The sequence below is a fragment of the Lissotriton helveticus genome, chromosome 3_1 (assembly GCF_964261635.1).
Source record: "Lissotriton helveticus chromosome 3_1, aLisHel1.1, whole genome shotgun sequence".
NCBI classification, from domain to species: domain Eukaryota; kingdom Metazoa; phylum Chordata; class Amphibia; order Caudata; family Salamandridae; genus Lissotriton; species Lissotriton helveticus.
In genome coordinates, this window is record NC_136061.1 from 1,683,752,793 (window position 1) to 1,683,779,958 (window position 27,166).

At 44.7% G+C, this 27,166-nt stretch overlaps 1 protein-coding gene across 1 annotated transcript in view; it reads right to left on the reverse strand.

The window, feature by feature from the left end:
- Positions 1-27,166, reverse strand: part of LOC144824296 (uncharacterized) — a 718,699-nt gene that overhangs the window by 219,792 nt on the left and 471,741 nt on the right. Inside the window, exon 5 of the mRNA XM_078683421.1 lies at positions 9,925-10,743. Within this exon, the coding sequence (XP_078539547.1) occupies positions 9,925-10,743 (819 nt within the window). The remainder of the gene's footprint in view (positions 1-9,924; positions 10,744-27,166) is intronic.

The window sequence follows — 27,166 nt, forward strand, 5'->3', positions numbered from 1 at the left end:
CTGGGCTACTAGTTAACAACAATTCATAACCTATCCTGAAAGGAGTGCCTCACGGCAGAATTTATCAAACCAGCCGGGAGAGAAGGCGAATTGGATTTGAATGCGCTACTAGTCAGAAAACTTCCTCATTAATGGGATGGATGGAACAGGAAATTCGGAGCAGACTATCAATACATAATTTGGATCCCTTATGATGTCTAAGTGTGGACGAAATGCGTTAGCTGATTGATTTATTACTATATTGTGTGGATCTAACAATTTGAAATGTTTTTTAAATAAACCATAGAGTTTGAAATTCATCAAAGACTGCCTATGTACCTTTTCTATGCACAAAACCATTACTTGAATAATGGATTTCTGAACATTGTGAATCGAGTTGCTCCTTTCAGGATAGGTTATCAATTTGTGTTTCTGGTGAGATTTTAGAGCAAAAGGGAATGTTAGGATTGATATTGCTATTATTTCATTATACTTTTTGGCATATGGAATATTTTCTTTTATTTTTCACATAGAGCAGTAAAAGTATTAACAAATCCACCCTATCAATCAAGTACAAATTTGCTTAACATTTTCTGATAGCCCCTTTGAAAGGCAAATACGTGTTTTACCTTTCACCAGAGTTGCATTGCTGTTTCATGTGCAACAACATAGTACACAGGCTCCTAAGTGCCCAAAAAATACTTCAGTGAAGATTTCAGTGAAAAGTGTTCATGATAAAAATAATTCTCCCAGTGAAACAGATTACATGGAAGGAATTTCAGGAACTATATGAAATATTTGAGGAGCTAAATTTGGTCGGTGTCAGTCAGATTTACTTGTCCTTCCTCAGACTGACCACATTCTCAAAGTATCGACATTTTCAGACTATTATTGTTATTGTTTAATTAAGAGGTTCTGGTTTCTGGGCAAAGCAATAGAGTCAGATTATATAAAAGTAAAATATTACTGGAAAGGCCAATGTGCCTTCACCTTTTGGTGGGCAAAGCATCTCTAACATATCGTATCTCAGGTAAGAGTAGACACTTCCGTTCTTTTGCTACTCATTATGTTCCTGTATTCATTTATGCCTTAGACTATTCAATAAAAGCAATGGACTGACTCTAATTTCCGAGGTCTCTTTCCAATGTTAGTTATTCAGACAATGAATAGGTTCATTCGGTTTCCCTAAAAACAGACAGACCTGCCGGGTACCCCTCCCCACCTAATAACTCTCTGAAATAAGTGTACCAGTCTTTACACTGGCTGTCGGGTTTCTGGAAAGTAGTTTGGTCCAGCTAATTAATCTGCTGCCCAATTGCATGCCTTTCATCACTTCTTATAGAGAATCCCTGGACAGGGATTCAAAAGCGTTTTCAATGGCAACAGCAATAGCAGTTGGAGGGAGTTCTGCCGGGCAGTTCAATATTTTAATGAGATGCCCGATATTTTGAAATGTGTTGCACAGGTCAGTATGATCCCACCCACTCTGCATCATAAGATGGTTTGTTCAGTGATGTGATCAATGCTTCCCACATACTGCCAGACTGCTTCCTATTTGCAATAAGCATAGCAGTAATTTGAGGGATCAGGTGATCTGAATAAGTAGAATAGAACTCTCAATTTGGTGACCCTGGCACTTTTCCACATGACATGGCCCTAAATGCCCCTCTGGCCTCCTGTTCTGGTTGGAGATATCCCCACCCAACTGGCCTGCCTCCTGCGATTTCAATCGACTCATTTGGGCCTGGAGGATGTAAATGTGGAGCTGTTGCATGCTACACTTATTGCCCGGTTCATATAATTGCTTGTAAAACTCGAGGATCACATGTTTAATCTCTGCCTGTAAGTGAACAACTTAATGTTGTGCTGTTCTAATGTTCAGTATTGGTAACCCCCTCCTTTCGGAGTTAATGAGCCACGATTGTAAGTGGCCAGACATATCTTGCTTGTGCTTGTCATGAGCCTTGATAAGCTAGGATTGACAATTGTATCTTCTCAGTTGCTCAATCTGCGCTGTAAAGGAATCTCGTTCCCTGCACAACCTATTTTCAGCAGTGGGGTTTCCATACAGTGCGGGAGGTCATCTTGTAACTGGAAGTCATTGCGCTTAGACCCCGCTTGCCATTGCAATTCCATGCCTCTGCAACACGACCTTAAAGGCTTCCCATTTCTACAATTTGGATGAGTCCATTCTCATTTTCATTAAAGTAATGATCTATAGCATCTTCCATCATGCCATGAAAAACTGGGTCCTCCAACAACAGGGGGTTAAGTTTCCATGTTGGGATATTGGACCTAGTTGCATTCTAATCAAATGTTACCAGCAGTACATTGAGGTTGGAATGCGTTCTAGCTAGGTTTTCCACAGCTAAGACCCTACACTGTAATGGTGTGTTGCAAAGAACCATATCTGAATGCACATATAATAAATGTTATAAGTACAGCCTCTGTGATGGGTATCCTAGTCCCCAAATGTCCCCTAAGCCCCAGTGCCGCACCCAGTCTCTAAACACATTGGGAACTTTGGGTCCAAAGCACAAAGGTAATTTATGAGTACCATCTTTACATCCACACTCAGGGTGGAATTTTTGCACTCAGGCACTATCTCTGCTCTGGGGTCAGCATCTCAGCCTGAGTCTGGAGATTCCACTGCACTCTGCACCTGGAGTGAAATCTCTGCAAGTTGTGCCCCTAGTGTGGAGGTTCCACAACAACTGCAGAATTAAAGATACCACTTGTAACTTACCACTTTGAATACAGAAAAGTGGTAAAGTTAGACTTTTGGTCTAAACTTACACCACAAGTCTAACTTTACATTTGTGAATCAGGCCATTTGTGAACAGGGGCGGAGGAGTATGAAGGATGTAATGTATCTGAGAGTGAATTGGCTTAACAGTTAAAGTCCCCTCCCATCTCTAGGGAATAATTGATAACTTTAGCTAGCAAGGGGGCCAATGTATCCAGAAAAGCATATTTATCCACATTAGGGGCATATATGTGCATCCTGACCATCCGGTTGGCCTGCTAGCAACCCTTCCACGATCGATCACCTCCATAAGAGGACTGAAAGGGACCCCTGGTCTTATCCATAACAACACACTTCTAGCATGAGCTGAATACATCATACAATGCACCCCACCTTTCCATTGTTTATGTAATGCCCGTCCCTCCAATTTATTGATATGAGTCCCTAGTAGGTATGCCACCTATACTTTCCATCACTTCAGAGATGCCAGTGTATTGGCTTTTTTTACTTGGACAGTGAAGTCCCTGCACATTCCATGTTATGACTTTCATAGAAAATATGCTATTATGGCTGGACGTCTCCACAAAATCACTGCACAAATAGGGACCAACCTAGAAGTACTACCTCTGGCTCAACCCACTGCAATTCATGGCAACAAAAAAAATGTATTCTACCATAACATCCCCAACTCCCTCTCCTAGGACTGAGAAGTTTAGACGCTGTATTCATACAAATAACAAATGTGTACATAGTGCAACAAGGTTTGCGATTCACCACAGGTCAATGCAGGGAGTGCCCTGATCCTTTGTGCTCTGGGAATCAGGCTCAAGGGCATCCTGTACTAACTTCTGCCACCCTGAAAAACCAGGCACTCTAAAGTTTAGGCATATTTTGTAACCATCCCCTCTCTTTTATTACCCCAGTCCTTGCCACCATTGCCATTATTGGGAGGGTCTCACACAGTGCGCCATAGAGGTCATCTGCTGGGCAAGGGGTCAGAGCTGGGCCCTGCTGCTGTAATTCATTTGAGATCGCTGACCTGCTGGCACACCCTTCAGAATCTGAGTCTCTTTCCAGTGCCAGCAGCTAGAGTGGTTCTTGTGGTAGTGCGACACCTCAGCCACCACCAGCACCTTGACTGCTTTAATTCATGAAATTGCCCTGACTCCGCATAGCCTTTCATTAGATCCAAGATGTCCCCCCTGCCATGTAAGTGTAAATGCTCCCTCTGAAAACATCAATCCCACGTGTAACCGCCCCATACCAGCAGACCATCACATATCAGCATCAGATTCAGAGATTGTTGACTGCATTGAAGTATCTGATAGTACTACGAGACCAAATGTAGTCACTAGGGGCCAGAAAGTTAAAATCAGTCAAGGGACAAACTCAGCACCTCCTTCTAATAACAGTACGTTCCACCTTCCAAATCTATGGGATTTAAACATAATGCTGTGGAGAAGGAGGTTTGTACAGGATATTCCACGGCAACTAAGGACACTGTTCAAATAGCCCCTATTTTAAGTCAGGAGGTTGATAAAATGGAGTTCTGGAAGATGTTAGAAACAGTTGTATCAGCCCTCTTGAATCCACTTATGCTTAAATTATCTGCTCTGGCGGCGACTGTAGCAAAATTGGAAAACCGGGTGGGTACCTGTCAATGTATTATAATGGGAGCCGTAACAAATAGATCCGTGGGTCTAAACCAAAAGGAGATTAATATTATTATTATTAAGTAATTTTGTAGAGTGCACAGCTGCCCCAGCAAAGGGGCGTCCCGGCGCTAGGGGAAAAAAACAAAGTTAGAAAGGCTATTATCTGGGGTCAAAAACATTTTAATGGCTTTACGGAAGGGAAAAAGCCCATCCAGACGGCGTATCTGAGCAGGAAGAGAGTTTCACACAGCCGCGGGCCGTGGAGGGAGTTACGGTGGGGCAGGGAGGCGGGGAGAGGGAGGGGCAGGGTGGAGAGGGCTAAAAACCGGCACATGGATAATTACAGGTAAGTAAACAATTTAAATAATAAAACGAATTTCCTAGCGCGCACTGCATCGCAAAATGCGATGCAGTGCGCGCTACGAAATTCGTTTTATTAATTAAATTGTTTACTTACCTGTAATTATCCATGTGCCGGTTTTTAGCCCTCTCCACCCTGCCCCTCCCCCTCCCCACCTCCCTGCCCCACCGTAACACCCTCTACGGCCCGCGGCTGGTTCCACAGCCTGGCGGCCAAATGGCTGAAAGACCTCCCCCCGGCTCTAACACGTTTCACACGGGGGACCACTGCCAACAGCTGCTCCGCAGAGCGTAATTGTCGGTTGGGGACATATGGGGTCAGTAGTTTGGATAGAATTTCTGGGGATGAAAATTTGAAAATTTTGAAAGCTAAGCAGAGCGCTTTGAATTCAATCCTTTTTTGCACAGGCAGCCAATGGAGTCGCCTAATGGCGCCTGACGTAGAGCAAAATCTAGGGAGCCTAAGCAAGACTCGTGAAGCAGCATTTTGGACTCTGCAAGCGGTACACGAAATTCGTTTTATTTATTAAATTGTTTACTTACCTGCAATTATCCATATTCCGTTGTTTACCACACCCCACCCTGCCCCTCCCCTGCACCGCCTCCCTGCCCCTCAGAACTCCCTTCACGGGCTGCGTCTGCTTTAGATTCTCCCAGAAAATAGGCAATAAACCGACAAGTGAGATCCTAAAGATAAATGGGAGCAAGTGTATCACAGGGGGTTGCTATGGTGGAGCAATGTGGGGCATGGCTGATATCTCTCCATTACAAACCCTTGAGAATAAATTCATTAGAAGGGTATTATCGGTCCCAAACTCAACAGCCATTTATATAGACCACAAGGAGCTAGATGCACCATATATGATTGATCTGATCAATGTGGCTGCCCTCACATTGTGGCATCGAATTTGGACAAAAGACAAAGCACACTTTACTAAAGATATAATCCTGGATTGCCCTAAATTAGATTACTATAGGAATATACCATGGTTACATTATATCGGTAGATTATTAAGTGAGTGTTAAATGGTAACTAACTTTAAAGATCCCGAGAGCATACAAACTTATAGTAAAGTGGAGCTCAACAGGAGATTCCTGAAATCTAGAGAAAAAATGAGGGTAGCTCAGTACAAAGTTAGGTGTTATGTCTTACTGTGAAGGACTGATTTCTGTAGGCATACAACTGTATCTTATTTTTACAAGAAATGTACAACATAGATTTTATCTAACAAGATTAAGGTTGAGTACGCTCCACTTCCAAGTAGCTTTCCCTGAGATGGGTAAGTGGAGTTTAAACACAACAGAGCTGCTCCCAGTGGGGGGATCTAAGTGCAAATGTTTCTTAGTTCGTGAGTGCAGACATCTCACAAAAAGTGAAGGACTAGTCTCACACACCACCTGGTGTTATGCTTCATCATAGACCAATCCTCGCCCTCTAAAAACTCGATTTGATAGAGGGCGGGCATGCACTTGACGAAAGGGATGCACTTCTGAACTAAGTGGGGGCCCTTACAGAAAAAAGTGAGTTTAAAAAGCCATTACAGATGTCAAATAAAATTTTAATATTGCTGGAATCTATATGATGTTTAAAAATAGAACAATCAGTGTGGTGAGGATGTTATTGTCCCCTCACCAATGGCAATAGGGTCGACATGTTTCTGCCAGGTGGCCCTGCCAGGTGGCCCAGTAGCGTTCCCGGCATTCATCATTTTTACTTAGGTCCTGATGACAAAAACATCCCCAACAAAACCGATTACCCTATTTTTAAACTCCATATAGATGCCAGCAATATTAAAATTTAATTTGACATCTGTAATGGCTTTTTAACCCCTTCCATGCTGATGACGCCCCCCCAGCCGTCAAGCATCACGGTGGGCGTGTGCTGATGACGGCTGGGGGCCGTCATGAACCCACCCACTCATTAAAACGGCCGCACAGGCGCAGAATCGCGGCCGTGCCCAAGGGGTTAAACTCACTTTTTTCTGTAAGGGCCCCCACTTAGTTTAGAAGTGCATGCCTGTCGTCAGGTGCATGCCTGCCCTCTATCAAACTGAGTTTTTATAGGGTGAGGACTGGTCTATGATGAAGCATGACACCAATCACCCAAGGTACAGAATAACTGCAGGAACACAGCCATGTCCCTATAATTCAACAGATGTGCAAATATCGGGCATGGCGCTGACCACAGTTGTGGCGGGTGCCCCGGGATGTATAGTGTAAGTTAAATGGGGAAGAATTGAGGGGATTTACTAGCCAGTACTGTTTCCATTAGCCAATTTTCCAGGAAAGGTTCCACACTCAGGCCTTCTGCATGTTCTTGAATCACTAGTAGTCAGATGATATTATGCCTGGAGCAGCCTTACACATCTTCAGCACATTACTGCAGGAGGTTTGCATCCCTCTTTAGCTGGCACACTTGAGTCAGTGTTTCTTGTGCTATTGGTCGGAGTGCCCCGAGGTTCGACTTAGCATCTTCAACCCTCTCCGATAACTTCTGTGTTCAGCATGTAGCAGGGACATTTCCAAAGCAACAGTATTGACCTTTGCTTCCAGCGCAGTTTTAGTATTTTGGATGGCCAACAGGAGCCATTCAATGTTCTTCCAAAGTCATTTCTAGTTGGCCTAGTGTGCCCCTGCCTGATGCCTGGTGCACAGAGGAGCCCCCCTGTAATGGGGGACAGTGGACAGTTTGGTTGTTTTAGGCTTCACCATCATGGCCAGGGAATGTGCATTACTAGGGTCAGTAATGTATTTGCTCATATGGTAGACATCCACAACAGGCAGCAATAGGTATCGCAGTGTCCTCCAGAGCTCAGGCAGGACACCAGTCCAGTGTACTCCAGGGGCAGCAAACAGTGTGGAACTAGTGATGTCCCACACCCATTGCGGGCAGTGGGGGGCTCCTTTCTCCTCAAGTGGGCAACAGGAAGAGTGTGCTAAAAAAACAATTGATGGGCGGAATGCTGAACAATGTCAAACACTCACCCCCAGTACAGCGATCTGGACTTAAATCCATATTTTTTGTGCTCAACATGCCTCCCCACTTTAGATCCAGCTATATGCAAATCAGTCTTGACCCTGCTCCCCATGGGAAGAGTCCAGCCCGAACTGCCAGGCCAGGTCCTCCCTTGACCAGAAACATGTATCCTAGAAAAGGTTTCGGGATATTACCCCTCATCCACCAGTGTAGCCTGAATCCAGTGGCATGGCAAGCGCAGGGCTAAGCGCGAATATCTCCAAAAGGTAACCCGTGCCCCTGAGCAGTTCTTAGCCATGTTTCCAATGGTAGGTGGATAACATGGCTAAGAGCATTAGCTCGGTAATGCATGAATATCGCTGACTTTTCAGCGATATTCATGCATTTCGGCCGATTTTTATCGCTTAGGAGATAAACCTTGATAATAGCAAGGTTCCTAAGCGATAAAAATCGCCGCAGCACGGCGATAAAAATATTGCCGCTAAGCCAACATAGCGATAATTATCGCTAGTTGTTGGTAATATGCCCCCTTGTTCTCACTCCTGCAGCTTCCTGCTTTCTCCATTTGAGACAGTCTTTCCATCTTTCTCTTCCTCCATCTTTCCACTTTGTGTTTTTCCTCTCTTGATAAATGTCTGATGATGAAAAACACAGCACCAGTCCCCAACAAGCATTTGCAATGCAATAGGTATCGCATTCACACGAGTTTAAGCTATTGGCATTGTAAATGACAATGCGTTTTAAAAACCATAACCTAAATAAAAGGCATTGTCATTTACAATGCTAATAGCTTAAACACGCCTAAATGCGAGACCAAGTGCATTGCAAATGCTTATTATCAGTGGCGCTGCCCCAGTGGCTCTCCACCTGTCAGGAAGGTACTTCCATGCCTGGGTAGAGATCCATCAGCAGGGCAGTGGTGGCCATAGCCTGCACTGCACTAGAGGGCCGGTGGACCATCCGCCCGCCTATAAAATTGTATATTTCTTCATTAAAGCATTTTTCCAGCTGTTCACGGCTGATCTAAACGAATCCTGTTCTTATTTTCTTAACATGTAGCGGAGTTACCCTCCACATCAGCAGTTTCCGTGTCCATGTACGGTACCTTACATGTGCATTCATCCATCCACAACAGCATGAGCTCGGGATTCCATAAACACTAGGTTGCAGAGAAAGTAACTGTGATAACAAACAGTAGAAAGAGTCCTGGCAGACGCCTCGATGTGCTTTGTCAAAAAATGGAATAGTTTAGACGCTTTACTGACATTGAATGAAAGTTACCATCACCTTAAATTGAATGTTTTCAAGTGCCCCACACGCAGCATCATATCCACACCTCGATATGGGAGCACAGTTCATCAGCTTCTTTTTGTAAACTTGGAGTTGCTATGCATAGTTCAATATTAACAAAAGGAGCTGAAGACTAAATACTGGTACAATACTCGGGTGTGTCCGTGGTTACTGTACACACGGTGAGATGCAATGCCACCTTATATCATTACACTGTGTTATATATCTAAATGTATTCTTTTTTTGGAGGACATTCCGTTTTATTCGATCGAATGTCCATTTCTTTACGCTTCTTTCTCAAAACAAACAACTCTCATGTAAAAATGCATTGCAAGATGAGATCGATGAAAGAGTACAACATTGTAGTGCTTCTTACAGTCTGTTTACAAAGCTGTATCCTATGTAGGGTTTTTCAAATTGTAAAAACGACATTTATACACTTGACTTTCCGCAAATATCGAGATACAAACACCCACCTTTGCATGCAAGGTCAATACTTCGCACCTCCTGATACAGAGGAATTTGAAGAAGCCGTACAGACTAACAGAAGGTCAACAGACTGCAAAGTCTGGAACTATCACTGAATATAAACGTTGTGCAAACAGAGTGTTCCTATTGATTGCGGCTTGGACAAACAAGATCTATCATTTTCTGGGAATTAAAGGTGTCAGCAGAATATTGTACAATGTGACCTACCGAGTAAAAAAAATTCAAGCCAATTTAGTGTTAGAAATCGACACAGATACAAGGTGTACAATATAGTACATCGCCAATGATCCATAAATAAAACAAAATTAACAAGCGAGCATTATGGTTATCACTTGCCTAATATATTTACCCATATTTTTTTCCACGCATATTTACATTCGTATATATTATATATATGCTTCAAATATTAACCCCCTTCATATATTTACCTCGGCAAGTAATTCCATCGCCGAAATATCCAATCGGACATTTTCCACATCCTATTCCGCCATCTTGTGTTAGTTCACATGGAACACCTGGAAAGCATATCATGCCCGCACATTTATTTTCTGCAGTTTGGGGCCCTGGGTGGAATCGGGTTTTGGACAAGAATGTTTGACCTTTTGAAGAAGTGTTCTTCTTCCCAATCAATTCTTGGATCTCATGTTGCGTGGAGGCTCTTCTCGTTATTTTAGTATTTACGGAAACTACGTCAGATCGTGCAGATACTGAACGTAGTGATGTTTCGAGTGACGATATAGATGACGCCTCTGGATAACCTGTTCTCACAAGAACAGCTGGGTTTGGTCTAAACAGTGGTATTCTGCCGACTCGCTTCCATGCATGATTATCAACGGTCGCATAGTTTGGTCTCCTCCGAAATGAGGGGAAAACATTTCGTTTTGCGTTCACTACAGTAGAATTTATGAAAAGCAGCCCCGATGCTAGCATAAATAAACTTTTGTTGTTGGGTGCACCAGGCTCCCATAGTTGTTGATTCGGCCTGCCCTTTGCTGGCAACAATGGAGCTTGATTTGAGGATGGCATTGTGTGGTCAGGGTCGTCTTTTCCACGTGGAAATACGTTTGGTGTGTGTCTGGAAGCATCATATGATCCCATCAGTGCGTCAGATTTATGACTTGCGTTCACTGTATTGGAAGGAAGAGCCCAGGTGTCTGGGCCACTTGTTGAGTGATTGGAAGCACTTCCCTCTCTTGAAAGAGACCCTTCTGCGTACACTCCATCTTCATGATAATTCGATGAGAGAGCTATGAATATAAACATTTAAGAGAGTATATATAAAAAAAATCGTGCAAGAAACATATTGATGTTACAATACAAGGTACAGAATATGTATATAAAATACATACATTTAAATAACGCAGTAATACATAACTATTATAATTTATATTGTGAATGTTTTATGGAATACATCTTTTACTTGGTTTCCACCAAGGCACAGTATCAAAAGAAGAGAAGATCAAATTTCAAATATTGTTAGTAGCCAACAGTGTAGACACCAGTCTCATGGAATTAACACAGCTATAAGCCAACAATCCGGAGGGAGACAGCGTGGGCTAAGGGCTACATTAGTCTACTCATCTGGGGTATGCTCTATAATCTTCAAACTCTCGAGCTAGCTCGAGCCCTGCGTTAACAAAGCTCATCACTTGCCCAGGTATAAGAACTATCGGAGTGCCTTCAAGAGAAGAGAGGAAAGAGGATGAAAAGACAAAAGAGAAACAGTACCCCACTGCCACACCCACCCACTCTCCTCCGCACGCCGGCTTTTCCCCACTTGGAAATTACGTAAGAGCAGCCACGGCCGGTAGTAGGTGTAACTGCAGGGCGGTGACGTGGGGACGGGGGGTGGGGTGTAGTAATGTATGGATTACAGACTTTAACAGGTAAGTAAACATATAAATAAATAAAACGAATTTCGTTGCGCGCACTGCATCACATTTGGTGATGCAGTGCACACAACGAAATTAGTTTTATTTATATGTTTACTTACCTGTTAAAGTCCGTTATCCATACATTACTACACCCCACCCCGCCCCTCCCACTCCCCACGTCACCGCCCTGCAGTTACACCTACTACCGGCCGTGGCTGCCTAAGAGTCCCTGTTTGCTATCCAGCTTGGCGTATGCAGCTGTTCTATGTCAGTGGGGTGTAAAACCTGCAGAAGATTACTGAGGATGTTTATAAAGGGAGCCCATATTTCCTGAAAAACGCCGGTTTTGTTGTCCACCACCAACGATAACCGTTCCATGCCCAACACCATCCATAATCGTCCATGCAAGGCATAGTGATCTGGGACTTTCTCAGACCCCCAGTGAGCTAACATCTCAAGGCGTGCGGCGTTCAATGCTATGGCTACCTGTCTTCCTCTCAGGGAACACAAAGGGAAGGTCAATTGGTTAGGGAGGCCTAGCAGCGTGTATGCAGTGAAGCGTGGGATGTCCGTATCGAAAGCCTCATTGATATCTTGTAGAATTAGATCTTAATATTGCACTATTTTGGGGCACTGACATAGAAGATGTACTAGTGACCCAGTCTGACCACAGGTCCGGCAGCAATATGCCAGGCGATCTTTTTTCCAGTGATTAAGTTGTGCTGGAGTTAGATACCAATATGTGGCCACCTTATATGCTGCCTCCGTGCCTGACATGTGTGCTGTGTGGTGCTCTCTGTAAAAGATGTCCTGCCATTCTTTGCTCTTGAGTTGTCTGCCTAGTTCCTCCTCCCACCTTAACCGTCCCTTAGCCTTTGCAGAAGAAGTGACCAGGGAAAGGAATGTGTAGAGCTCTCATATTAGGCGCTTGTCATCTTTCGTGACAAGCCACTTTTCAAATGGTGTTAACCTTCGTGAGACCCCTGGTCTCATTGCTGGTGATGTAAATAAAGCTGGAATCACGTTCAACTTCAAGTGAAGTTTATTCTCAGGAGAAACCCCAACGATCCCCTGCCAGACGGAGCTGGCTTAACTGTCACTGCCCCACCATAAAATGACATCAGCACATGGAACATCAGGTACATCATAGAAGAGCGTCATCCAGCCAAGCAGGAGACACACTAGTACAATATAACATATCTCCCCATCTTGCATTACAATAAAAGGAAAAACAACCTAAGAAAAGATAAAAGAAAAGAAAGAAAGAAAGAAATAATGTGATCTGATGAACCAGCAAGGAAATAAAGCAATAAAGTTGGTGCACCATATAACATTTCAGTCAACCTAATCACAGACAGTCCTACAAAGTTTCAAACAGTAGCAATATAATCCCTCAGGTACGCTGGTGCTCTTCTTTCCCCCGCCTCCCTCAAAACACGATATGAACCCACCAACCCATCTCTTCCTCTTCCATCACCTCCTTCCCCAACCAACCCATCACGCACACACCTGTCTGAACCACCAACAATACAACCTTTCATAAATTCATGATCATCCATCAACATCCAAGTTGAAGACCCAGACAAATCAGTCTCCAACTCCAAACTCACCTTGGACTTTCCATTCTTCCTTTGATACAGAGCAACGTGCCTCAAATTCCATGTGTGCCCATTCAGCAACTTGACCCAATTTCTACCCACAGCTTTAACCTTAAACGGGCCTCTGAACTTATGCAAAAAATTGGTGGTAAGACCAGGCTTAACCTTGACCCAATCTCCCACATTAATGAACAACTTTTCACTTTTCCCTTCAGACAAAACATTTTGCATACGCTGAGAACCAAAACCATCCCGCATTCATGATGGGAGTGACTTTGTACCAGCTGGCCTTCCACGCATCATTTCAAAAGGACTCACACCAAAACCACCGTTTAATGTTGTTCTATAAGCCCACAACATTCCACTTACATAAGCAACCACTATGTGCCAACAGCATAGTATCCTTCACCATTCTATTTAACGTTCCACCAACCCATTTCCCCGTGGGTTGTATAAAGAACAACATGAGTGTTTGACACCAACAGAATTTAAGAACACCTTCATCTCAGAAGAGGTTAACTGCGTGCCATTATCGGACAAAAGAACTGATGGAAAACCTTCTCTTTTGAACACCTCAGACAAAACACCAATATTAGCATTCGTGGTAATCGAACTTATAAAGGCTACTTCAATCCACTTGGACTTAAAATCTACTCATAGCAACGCATATTTCTGACTCTCTGGCAAAAATGTAAATGGACCAATAAAGTCCAAACAGACTTTCTCCCACATACTGTCTGCTGAAGTAATATGCTGCGGCTCTTTAGAGGCACCTAAACCTACCCTCAATCTCTTCTCAGACTCCTTACAAGCCAAACACCGCTCCACCCAATCCTTTACCTCGGCATCCATGTTCGGCCACCAATAATTCCCTTCAATCTCTTCACAGTCAATGTCTGTCCTAGATGCCCTTCATGTTCCAAACTAATTAATCTGGATCGCAAACCAGAAGGTGGAACAAATTTATCATTGCGCATAACAATACCATCAGCAGTCACATACAGCTCATCCACAATTTTCACAAAAGGTGTGACACCCACTGGTAGACTGCTTTCTCTCCGAGAACCATCTTTCATCATTCGCACCACACCACTCAAAACAGCATCCTCCTCCATATGTTTATACCAGGTATTCTTCTGAATAGCATTTGCATAAGCCTCCAAAGCATCGTCAACATTCGCCACAACTTCTTCCATTGCTAAGTCCTCTACCAATGCTTGTTTGTCAGGTAAGCGCGACAAACAGTCCACCACCCTGTTACGCCACCCTGGCACATATTCTAACTTACAATCAAACTCCTGTAATTTCACAGCCGCCCAGAGCAATTCTTTATCCCAACCGGACCCAAAACCTTTAATAACGGTTTGTGGTCCGTGCGCAATGTAAATGGATTTCCCCACAAAAACACTCTAAAGTAGTTGGTAGCCCAAGCTGCTGCCAATGCCTCCCTTTTTATCACTGCATAATTTCTTTCAACTTCAGTCAACGATCTGGACGCAAAAGCAACTGTTTTCTCCACTTTGCCATGTCTTTGTGCAAATACCGCGCCAACTCCAACAGCACTGGCATCCACTGTTACAATAGACTTAATGCCAGACTTAAATGAAGTTGACACCTCAGCATGTGTAATATCATGTTCAATCAAGTCAAAGGCTTTCTGTTGTTGAACCTCCCAAACAAACTTTCTTCCACGTCTCAACATCTATCTCAATGGCTCAGTCTTTCTTGCAAAATCAAACACAAATTTAGCATAATATTCAACAAGACCCATAAACAATCTCAATGTGTCTCTGTCATGTGGGGTCTTGGCATTGACGATTGCACTCACCAAATTTTCCTTTGGTTTAATTCCCTCACTGGTGACCAAATTACCTAAATACTCTACTTCTCTGGTGGAAAACGTACATTTCTCCCTTCGCAACGGCAAACCTGCTCTGGCTATACAACCTAAAACTTTTGCTAACGACATATTATGATCATCTTCATTCGCTCCGAACACCAAAACATCATCCTGAAAAACAACTGCTTTTTGCACACCTGCAAGAATTGAGGACATCAGTCGTTGAAACACACTCGCAGCTGAACATCCTCATCGCCAAAATGTTGTGGGTAAATAAAGCTGGAATCACGTTCAACTTCAAGTGAAGTTTATTCTCAGGAGAAACCCTAACAATCCCCTGCCAGACGCAGCTGGCTTAACTGTCACTGCCCCACCAGAAAATGACATCAGCACATGGAACATCAGGTACATCATAGAAGAGCATCATCCAGCCAAGCAGGTGACGCACTAGTGCAATATAACATTTACCCAGTGTTGCACTTGTTGGTACATGTAGCAGTCCGCTGCTGGGATTGCATAATCCTCCTGGAGCTGAGCGAAAGGAATAAGTCCCCCTCTGATCAAAAAGGGAGCATATCTTCGTACATCCCATCTCACGCCAGCGCTGAAAGGTTTCAGAATCACACCCCAGTGGGAAATCCGGGTTGTCAACCAGAGAGGTCATTGGGGAGGGGAAAGTGGTAAGCTCATGTCGGATCGCTGTGGCATCCAACGCCTTTAGAGTTGTCGCCGTGACAGTAGAAGAGTACAGACCCCAAGCTCTGTGCTTCCGTGGGAGCCAGAGTTCACACCAGATATTTCTGCCCGCTATCATTTGATCCATAAACAACCAATGTTTCTCTGTCTAAGGGCGGTTCCACTCTAAAACAAAATGCAGCTGAGAAGCTTGGAAGTATTGCGAAACCACTGGGACCTCCATCCCGCTGTCGGATTTCCTATTTACGACTTGTGTGAAGCTAAGACGCAGCTGCTTCCCACCCCAGATGAGAGCCAGGAGAATTCCTAAGTATGGTATGTGCTGGTTGGCCCAGGAGAATGGCAATTGTTTCGCTAGCACCTCCTCAGTGATCGGGGATGTGGATAGATTTGGAATTTGGGACTATTGTAGGTTTACCTTGAATCCAGAGACAGCGCTGAAGCAAGAAAACTCGTCGACTAAAGCCGCTAGGAAAGTCGCCAGGTTCGTCAGTGACAAAATCACATCGTTGGCGTATAAGCTGATAGTATGTGTGTCTGTCCCAAGGGGAATTCCGGAGATTCTTAGGTTGTCCCTGATCCTCTGAGCCATCGGCTCCATATACAGGGAAAACAGTAAGGGGAAGAGCGGGCACCCCTGTCGAGTCCCCCTACATATTGGAAAGAGCCGTGAAGAGAATCCTTTGACCCTGACTGATGCTCTTGGCGTCTTGTATATGTAACCGAGCCACCCAAGAAATCTGTCCCCACGGTGCGTCTCCGTTAGAAAGGGTCAATGGACCCTATCAAAGGCCTTCTCTGCGTCGACAGATAGCAGGAGGGCCTCCCTCCGGGAGTGATCAACGAAGAATTTCGTGTTGTCCCTGCACTCACTAGTCGGGATAAAACTGGCCTGGTCCGGGTCAATGAGGCCCGGCATGGACGGGTTGATGCGCGCTGCTAAGATGCCTGTGAAAATGTTAGCGTTGTTGTTAAGCAATTAGATTGGTTGATAAGATGCATATTCTAGGGGATCTTTTCTTGGTTTCAGTATTACCGATATTGAGACCTCTGTGAATTGTGAATGTTTTAAACATGGCTCTTTAACTTCTCTAATATTTGAGATGAAATAACCTCTGCCGCACTTTATACAGATATTGCAAGACACCAATGCTTTTCATCATTATCTAGAGGAACGAGGCAGAAGACAGAGTTCCTTTATAAGGTTACTAGCAGCCCGCCCCAGCGTTGCCTGGGGCAGAAGGGGGCTGGGGGCAGCATTTCCGGATTGCGGCAGCGTTGCGCGGGGCGGGAGTGCACCCAAGCCTGAAATGTTGCCCCCAGCCCCCGCCCGCCCCGACATTGCCCAGACCGCCTCCCGCCTCACAGGAATTTTGTTGAAAATAAGTGTTCAGGTATCACTCAAAGGACTATACTAGTAGTTTGAAAGACTCAGAGGAACAGAAAGGCTTCCCTGGTTGCCCTGTTACCAAAGTTAAATTGTTAGATCTGCCATCTTTAGGGTGGTCTTCCCTCCAAATATTTTGCTTTCACCCCTCCTCTTTTTGCTGTATTTGTTTTTCTTGGCCTAAGGACTCTATGCACTTTACTACTGCTGGGCAGTTCTAAAGTGCTATGCTCTCTCCCCTAAACATGTTATGTTTGGCTTATACCAAATTGGAACATTGAATTCACCTGTAAAACCCTAGTAAAGCGGAACTATATGCACCCGGGGCCTGTGAATTAAATACTACTAGTGGGCCTGCAGAGCTGATAGTGCCACTGTTAGAACTGGGGGTCTCTAGTTGGCAGAGGTAGGTACCACTGTCCAAATAGGGACCCTTGCTTCTAGTCAGGGCAAGGAGATAACCCTCTGAGATAACCCCTGCTCACCCTCTAGGTAACTTGGCACGAGCAGTCTAGGCTAACCAGAGGCAATGCGTCAAGTATTTGTACCAACACTCACAGTAACACAGTGAAAACACCACAAACTGACTCCACAACAGTTTTAGAAAAATAAAGGTATTTAATCTAAACTACACAAGACCAAAACGACAAAAATCCAACATACACAGTTCAAGAATATGGTTTCAAAAAGAGTTCTTAAGGTTGCGTTAAAATTCTTTAGGTTGCGATAGAATTCTCTACGTTGCGATAGAATTCTCTACAGATGCGTGAAAAGTTCACAGTTGCGTCACGTTTACTCACAGTACCTTTTAGTTGCAACAAAGTTCCAAAAGCAGAAGCTGGTGCGGTGGAAAACAAGCGATGTGTTGCTCCTGAGACCCTGGGGAGGCGATGCGACAACCCCGCTGCAGCAGCGGGCGTGTTGCGACGAATCCGGTCTGTATGGGGAGGAAGGCCACTTGTATGGATTCCGGTGCGTAGGTTCCGTAGGAAGTCTGTTCTCGCAAAGGTGATCTCTGGGGCGACGATGCGCGGTCCAGCGGTGATCCTCTCTCTCGCAGGTCCTCGATGCGATGGTTTCTGAGACGACACTCGCAGCGACGTGATGCGGTCCGCCAGCAACCGCTGCGGCGATCTCACCCAGCGATGACAGGCTCTGCGCCGACACTCGCAGCGATGTTCGATGTTCCCGCACCGGTCTGGTGCGTCCCGCAAACGAAGGATGCGACGTCTCTGGCAGCGGAGTCAGGCGCTGCGACGATCTCGACCTTCGTAGTGGCGGGAAACTTCTCGCACTGTCGGGGATGCGCTCCGCAAGCGAGCAATGCGACACTTTTCAGTTTCAAAAGTCTCTCAAGCTTTAATCTCAAGCTTCCCAGCACAGGTACAACCTCCAGAGGCCCCACAACTGGATCAAGCACTCTAGGAGGGACATAACTCTCTCAGCAGAGTTCAGGGAAGCTGGGGGTGAAGTCCTTTTGTTCTGGGACTTCAAAACAGGGAACCAGCTCTTCTCAGGCCCTTGGAGATTCCTTCAAGACAGGGGACACAGCACACAGCAAAGTCCTTCCCCTCTCCTTGGCAGCAAAGCAACAGGTCAGTCCAGCAGAGCAACAGCAGGACAATCTTCCTTCTTCAGTTTCAGCTTTCTCCTTGGCAGAGGTTCCTTCTTGATTTCCAGGATGATCTAATTTTCTGTTGTCAGGGGTCCTGTACTTATACCCCTAAAGTCTTTGTTCTCTTGGTGCATGTGGGCCCTGAGCCCGGTCTGAACCAGTTCTGGGTGGTTCCTGAGTACTTTGTTTTGCTGGCTGCTTCTTTCCTTTCAGAGTGAGGGGCAGGGTCCTCAGCCGCCCAGCAGGGGGGTGGACCCAGCATTTTGGAAGGCAGGCACAGCCCTATTCAGCCCAGGTGCTAACTCCTCCCACCACTCCAGTTGCAAATGCAGTCATTCAGCCTAGTGCTGACTCATCCAGCCTCCTGGGGAATTCCCCAGCCCCTGTCACTCTCAAACCAGACAGTCAATACACAAACAGGCCCAGGCACACAGAAGGGTCAGACAAGAGAACAGCAACTTTCTAAAAGTGCTGTTCTCAAACACAGGATTTAAAAACAACCTTTCCTAAAAGATGTGTTATTAAATTATGAGTTCAGGGATACTAGATACTTATGTCCTATCTTGTTCCTATGGGAAGAAATGCTGTTAACCACTGTAGCCAGCATCCCCCATGTTAATCTATGGAGCAAGATAGCCTTACAATAGTGAAAAACGAAAATGGCTGTAATTCACTACCAGAACGTTACCTGCACCAGTACATGCTTTACCTTTCACATACACCGCACCCTGCTCAGGGGGGTACCTTGGGCCTTCCATAGGGGTGACTGATGTGTACAAAAAGGGAAGGGTTAGGCCTGGTCAGTGGGGACACTGACCAGGAGGACATGGCAGTTCTAAACTGCCCATAGGCACTGCAGTGGCAGGCCTGAGACACCATTTTAGAGCTACTCCTGTGGGTGGCACAATCAGTGCTGCAGGCCCACTAGTAGCATTTGTCATCACCAGCCCTGGCACACTCAGTGCACTTTACTAGGGACTTCATGGTGATACAAATATGCCAAACATGTATATCCAATCAGAATAACACTTTACATAGGGAGCACTTACACTCTGGCACTGATCAGCAGTGGCAGAGTGTCCAAAGCATCTAAACCAGCAAAAACGAAATCCAGCACAGCATCAAAAATACAGGAGGTAGAGGCAAAAAGATAGGGGGAAACCACGCCAAAGATGCCAGGTCTAACAGCCACCCACTTAAGAATTCTTGTAATGCAAGTGCAGTTTAAAATTGGCAGTTCACCCTGGCAAAATAAACCTTTTGCCAGTCCTAAACCTTCCATTTTAATACTTATGTCACCCCTAGGGTAGGCTCTAAACAGCCCAGAGGGCAGGGTGCATTGTGTTCAAGAGGCTGGACATGCACTTTTAAGTTTGATATGTCCTGGTAGTGAATAACTCTTGAATTCGTTTTTGACTACTGAAAGGCCTACCTCTCACATAGGATAACATTGTGTTATCTTATTACAATTAGTAGGTACTAACATTCAATTGCAACAAAGTAGACAGGTCGAGTTTGACATCAAAAGAATTTTATTTTAAAGCCATCTTGAATGGTAAAGTGGAATTTAATAGGCCTGGGCAGTAAATTCCGTTCCGCTCGCGGACTTCACGAATTTTTTTGCTTGTTTGCGTTCGCAAATGCGTGTTCGGGAGATATTTCCCCCCAAGCACGCAAACAGCGAGTGCGAACTGTAAAAAAGCATTGCGAAGAAGCAATTCCGCGTGTTCGCGGATAATTTTTTTACCGTTTCACAGAGATTTGCGTAACGCGATTACGCAAATTCCACCCACCCCTAGAATTTAAGTTACAATCCTGAAAATGACACTTTCAGAAAGTTGCCATTTTCTTGTGATAACCATTTGCAGCTTGTTCCTGGGTCACACGACTGGGTATAGTTGTAAGTTGGACTTTGGTTATTACTCCCAGACAGCCCCACAATAGAGAGATAAGGTGTGCTTGGAAAGGCTTTCAACTGGCATGATGGGGGCCGGAGCTGAGCACAGCCCCACTTGCAGCTGAATAGGCTGTGCCCTGTCTTCACAAAAAGGACTTGTCACCACTGCATGGTTCATGCAGCGAGCTTGGGGCCAGAATAGGAGAGGAAGGAAACTTCAGTACACTTTTGGACTCGGGCTACTACAGAAGAAGGACTTGCTTTGCTGCCAGAAGGAATGCTACCTTGCAGTCCTGTTATTCTGATGCCCTGTTTGATGAGAAGGAAGACTGGATTTAATCCATTCATCTCAGGCTGAAGTGACTACAAGGGCCAGCAGACTGCCCTCCTGTACTGAGCAACAAGGCCAAAACAAGCTCCAGGGGCTTCCCTGCATCTACCCAACAGACCTCATGCCTTGACCTGCAACTGAACCTGCACGAGCCCTGCTGGCCTCTGCTGATGTGAGTTCCTGGCCCCAAAGAGGTGCCTCTCAGGTCCTGGAAACTTGGTGTTGCATCAGTTGAGCTCCTCTGCAAAAAAAGGCGAAATCCTGAAGTTCTGAGCTCTTCGCAACTGCGAACAGGCTTGTTCATGCCAAGATCTTGCTGCCTGTTCTGCCCGTCGATACAAAGCTCCTCTAAACCTGACTCTTCACGCCACAGAAACTGCCTGTGACACCCGGCGTCCAAGGGGAGAAGGAAGATGGGTCTGTAGTTCTTGAGGTCTGTCGGGTCTGCGGAGCCTTCTTGAGGAGGGGTTTGACTTCTGCGCATTTATCCAGTCATTGGGGAACGTGCCTGTTTCGAGGGTGCAGTTGATAGTATGTCGTCATTCAGGAGCTATAGCGGAGGCAAATCTGTGGAAGATGTGCAGCGGGCAGGGGTCTTTGGGTGCTCCAGATAGTATGCTTCTCACGATCTTTGTGGTGTCTTCTGTGGTGACAGGGGACCAGGCAAGGATGGTCAGCTGAGTGTAGTTGCTATTGGAAGGCGAAGAGTCGGGGCCTTGGTTCTGTTCATCTAAGTTGTCATCCTGATCTTGTGGTGGGAGAAAGAACTGTGTTTGTTACAGAGTTTCTGGGAGGGAGGGACATCAGAGGTTTCGCTGGGGGGTCTGGTAAATTCTTGTATGATGTTGAAGTGTCCCTTAGAGTTGCGGGAGTTGGAAAGGATTCTGTCCTGGATGAAGTTCCTCTTTGTAGATTGGATGAGTTGGTGGTGTGCTGTAGTGGTGGTCCTGTAGGGGGGGTGTGTGCTTCTGGGGATTTACTGTTCCTACATTTTTGCTTGAGCGATTGGCATGCATTCTTGGAGTTCCGTGGAGAACCAGGTGGCTTTCATGGTGTGTTGCCTGTTGGAGTACTGGAGGGGTGCGAGCATGTAGGCCCACTCGTGGATCCATTTGTGGAGTTCTTCGGCTGCAGAGTTGGCGCACGGTAGTGGTGGGTGGAGAAGTGTGACTGAGGGGGTAGTGAGGTGTTCTTCAGTGATATCGGTCAAGTGTCTGTGCCGGGGGTGTGGCGTTGTTTTTTATGTGGTGGGTTTCCAGAAGGAGAAGTGAACACAGTGGTGGTCCGTCCAGAGGGGTTGCGTGGTCTGACTAAAGTGAATGTTGATTCCTCCAGCGAAGATGGGGTCGAGGGTGTTTCCTTCCTTGTGGTTGGGGGTGGTGCTTCAGCATGAGGTTGGCGAGGTTGTCTAAGAGGGTGGTTGAGTTGGGGTTGCTGGGGTTGTCTAGGTGGAAATTCAGGTATCCGAACAGTACGTAGTCCGTGGAGGCGAGGGTGTGGGGTTCAATGTAGTCTGCAATGGTGTTAGTGAATGGGGTACGGTGTCCAGGAGGTCTGTAGGCGAGAGTACTACGTAGAAATGTTCTGGGGTTCACCTGGATCTGGAAGTGGATGTGTCCCATAGGGGGCGAAGAGTCGTTCTAGATGGAGGTTGTCCGTCGAAGTGAGCTTTTGTGGATGATAGTGAGGCCACCTCCAGTGTGGTTGGGATGGTCTTTCCTCTAGATCTTGTACCCGTCGGGGGTGGTGGTTTCGATTTCGGGTGTGGACCTGGTGTTGCTCCAGGTTTCTGTGAGGAAGGCGACATTGGCGAGAGGGTGTTGATGAGGTCCCAGATTTCTACTGCATGTCTGTGCAGGGAGCCTACATCGAGGAGGATGCACCTCAGGGGTTTAGGTGCACTTGTGTCCGGTGTGTTGGCGGTAGCTGTTGTGGTCCGAGTCCGGAGGTGGGGAAAGTTTTGCTGCAGTGTCGGCAGGGAAACGGGCCTTGGGTGATGCTCAGTGCAGCGAGCCAGCAGTTGTTGTTGTGTCCAGGGTTGAGTGCTGGTCGTGGTTGGGTTGCGGATGTGCCCAGTGGCCGCCATTAAGAAGGGGTCAAGGGAGAAAGAGTAGCTGGGAGGCAGGAGTGGGAACAAGTGGGGCGGAAGGGGCCACCAGGGCAGCAGCGGCAGGAAATGGAGCGAAAAGGCAATGGGGAAACAAAAAGGAAAACTGAAGGCAGAAACTGAAAAAACGGTAAAGACAGACAAAAGGCACAAACAGACAAAAACAGAAAGGCACAAATAGACAAAAAAAGATAAAAACAAACAGAAACAACAGAAGGATGGTGGAGCGGACCAGCAGAAGAGCAAGGCTCTCCCACTGGACTACCAGGGATGAGGCGCAGGCAGGAGCCTGATGGTGGAGAAGGGCCTCAAACACCTACCTCAAACCAGAGAGGTGCAGGGGGCAGAGGCGCACCAGCGGAGCTGTGCAAGGTGAGAGTAGTGTCCCTGGCCAGAAGGTCAGATGTCTTACACACCTGGTCGTGCAGCGGCCACCATTAAGTAGGGGTCAAGGGGAGGGAGAGCAGCTGGGAGGTGGGAGCAGAAACATATGGGGGGAACGGCCACGGGGCATCAGCGGCAGGAAAGGCACCAAAAAAGCCACTCAGAAACAAAAAGGAAAACATTGAAGCAGCAACTTAAAAAACAGTACGGACATACAAAAGGCACAAACAGACAAAAACAGAAAGGCACAAATAGACAAAAACAAAAAAGGCAGAAATTGGCAAAAACAAAGAAAAACAAACAGAAACAACAGGGGACTGGTGGAGCGGACCAGCAGAAGAGCATGTCCATCCCACTGGACCACTAGGGATGAGGTGCAGGCAGGAGCCTGCGGGTGAAGGAGAGCCTCGAACACCTACCTGGAACCAGGGAAGTGCAGGAGGCAGAGGTGCAATCATGGAGCCGCATAAGCTGACAGCAGTTTCCCTGACCAGGAGGTCAGAGGTCTTGCATGGAAAATATAGAGAAGTTGAGCAGAGGGCTCCACACGTAGCTTGCTGAAGAGGATTTTGTAGAATGTGAGTAGTATTAATGTTGGGGGTACTAAACATACTATCGTTTGTGAACAGGCATGCTCTGTCTGCTTGAAAATTGCTGCCACACTCCATGAAACCCAAACATAGTCGCTGAATTTTCTGATTAGGAAACAGACATGTCAACAATATTGCATTAAAAGTTTAGGGTGGGTTGTTTTAACTTTCACTAGGTCATGGAGGTTACCATTGAAAACTTTTTTCACAACCATTTATTAACACATTTTGTTTCCCTCAAAGACATGACAAGATGCCTTTCATTCACAGCTCATTGAATATTTACTCATTCACATTGGTATGGTGTAAGTGAATACTGTCCTTTTATTCTGCACATTGCTAATTTGTCTCTGATCACTTAATCTATTACAATGATGTCGCTTGGATTGACTTTGCTGGGTGATCCTTTGCTTTTATGATACCTCATCTCACTTTTAATATTCTACTGAATATCTGCCCACCTACACATAATTATGGCCAGTTTAGGTACACTATCTTGAACCGCAATTGTTTACTGTATGTCTGTCTTAAGCAACAACCCTGTCAAATTTTGCACACGATCTCTAATTCTATCCAGACATACTCCACTCTGTTTCCAGTTGGTGTGGGACATCATGTACCAGCTTAGTTAAGAAGTTGCAGTAGCATTCCTATATATGTATCACCTATCTTCCATGTATGTGTACTGTTTGATCTTAGACAAAAGTTAGCAAACAATGTGCTTGCCTATGACAATGTAGTGTTATTGCAGAGTTATTGGCATGGTATTGGTTAGAGCCTGGGTTCACACTTAACAACCACATACCAGGTTGCATATGTATTACAAAATTCACATTAGGTTCATGTACAAATGCCACAGATGCTTTGAGGAGGCAGAAACACAGAAAACATCATAATCAATCAGATGTGTTTCTTGTATTGGAGTGCAACAATGCTTTCAAGTAAAATATCCAGGCGATATACCTAGAAATTTGTTTGGATTAGTTTACCAACAAATCCAGGAATTGGCTGGTCATAGGCCAACATGGTTTAATAATTGGTAAAACAAGTTCCTATTATATGGCTAGCCTAGGAGCCAATATCAAAGGTCCAAGTGAGAGTACAAGAATGCGTTTTAAATGCAACTCAATATTTAGTGCCTTTATTTTTTCATAACAATGGCTCATCTAAAACGATTGGAATTGTTTTTGCTTGATGGCCATTTGATGATGCTTTCAGTGCACATGAATCATAAAGAGATTAAGACACACTTAATTAAAGAACACCACATCACAGTACAATAATCAGTTTATGTCTCTGTAAACCCAGCATCCCAAGGGAGATTCAGTCGAATCTCTGCCTTTGACCACCCACAGTGCTCTGCTGCCTTTCTGCTAGTTTTGCTCAGCATAAGTACGTACACCATCTCTTATTTTACAAAATAGGACCAACTCAGTCTCAAGCCAGGAGTAGGTAAATGCTCAGAGAAATACATACTGAGTTAACTATTCTAATAAGTACAGGAACCTAAATGTGAGATTCTGTTTCCTGTGGTCAAATTGGTTTGGTCTAGTCACAGGGATTTAGTAGTGTTTTCCATATTTAATGCTGTTGCAACTTCATCTATGGTATCTAGAGTAAAACGAATTTAATCTGGTTTCAAAAGGCAGCTTCTTCCCTTGTCTAACCAGATGTGGAAAGTGGGATACAGCTTTTTCTGTTGGAATATTTGACCATAGTGAATTCTTCTCCTTGCCAAGGCGATGCTATTTTGATGGTACTGTGTTTGTGCTGTTAACCTTTCTTGACTGATACTCACAATGCTATATTCTGATCCTGGGAAAAAATCAGTGTTACATGCTTGGTTCTCTCCATTCATGAGTACCTACTCTGATTGTGAGTGTAAATCTTTCCCGGCACACTTCCTGCTGAGAAAACTAAGAACAATGTTTTTGGAACTATATTTCAATCCTCTCCTAAAATAATTTATAGTTCTTCAGAACTACACCTGCATGGAACATCATTTCTACATGAAATTATGTTGCATGATTCATTGGGTATCAATATGAGCCCTTTCTCATGTGCAATATGGTGCTGCATGGTTGAATTTATGTCTGCAAGGAGTACCTAGGGATGGAGAGGTACAACATTTTGCACGGATTCTTTGTGATGAGCTTCTCCCATAGATAAAGCAGTCCTGCATTGAAGTAAGTGTCAAATATTGAAGCCACAATGTAAAATATGTCTCTTTTGGACAAAGGCTTGCCACATACAGAGTTGTTTACTTGTAATACACAACTATCCTGAATAAAGATATGCTACATGGTTAAACTGGGCAATTTCAACCATCAGCATTGCTATCTCTGAAGAGGACAGTTACAGTAACACTGCTACACTCATAATGAGGCCCTATGTCAATATGTATTTGGTGAGTCTGTGAATGCTTTTTAGGAATTTTACCTTCTACTTTTCAAAACATAGGGACTCACATAGAGAAGTGCAAATTACAATGGTCAATTTAAAGTTGTTAAAAATGTTAGGGACCTGACTTGTTTACACCATTAGGTTTGCCATACTTTCTGTTATAAATATTAAAAAATGTATTGAATATGTTGGTGCTACATCCACTTAAACAATACCACAAAATATTCCTAAACATGAGTAGATTTTTCTCCAGATTTTTCCTGCATAAAAGCCATACGAGAAAAAAATGAAAACATCATGTCCTCTTTTAACCATCATGTGCAATTATAACAAACAATTCATATTTATGAAAAAGAATTAGTCTCAATAGTTTGCTAGTGTCAAAAACTGTTGAGTGAACAATATATCACATAACATTTCTTGCCATACTGATGATATTCCTTTGTGTAACCTGTAGCACAGGGACACCTTTGTATGATGTATTATCTATATGGTAGTCCACCAGTGGCAATGGAGGCCTTTATTAAATGTTTTTAGTTGAACATTTAACCTATTCTACAAGTAGAATTACCACTATATATGGTTATTTCATCAGATGGTCTACTACTTCTCTGCTGCACAGGCACACTTGCCTAAATATGGCAAACTTTAACTGTCATTATTATGCTAATGTTATTTCTGCCTGTGATAATTCCTGTTTTTAACTTAAATTTAACTCCACATTTATTTAAAATGTAATATTTTCAATTTCATAAGACAACCACAGAGGTCCTAACTACATGTGAAACGGAGCTAATGCTACATATAAACAAAAAGTGAACTACTTATTGGTAAGTTTCCAGTCCTAATGCCTATGGGAAGGTAACCTCAAAATATTTACAACAAGATAATGCAGTACCTATATGTGTGAGATATGTTCCCATCTAACATCTATATGGGAATCTGACA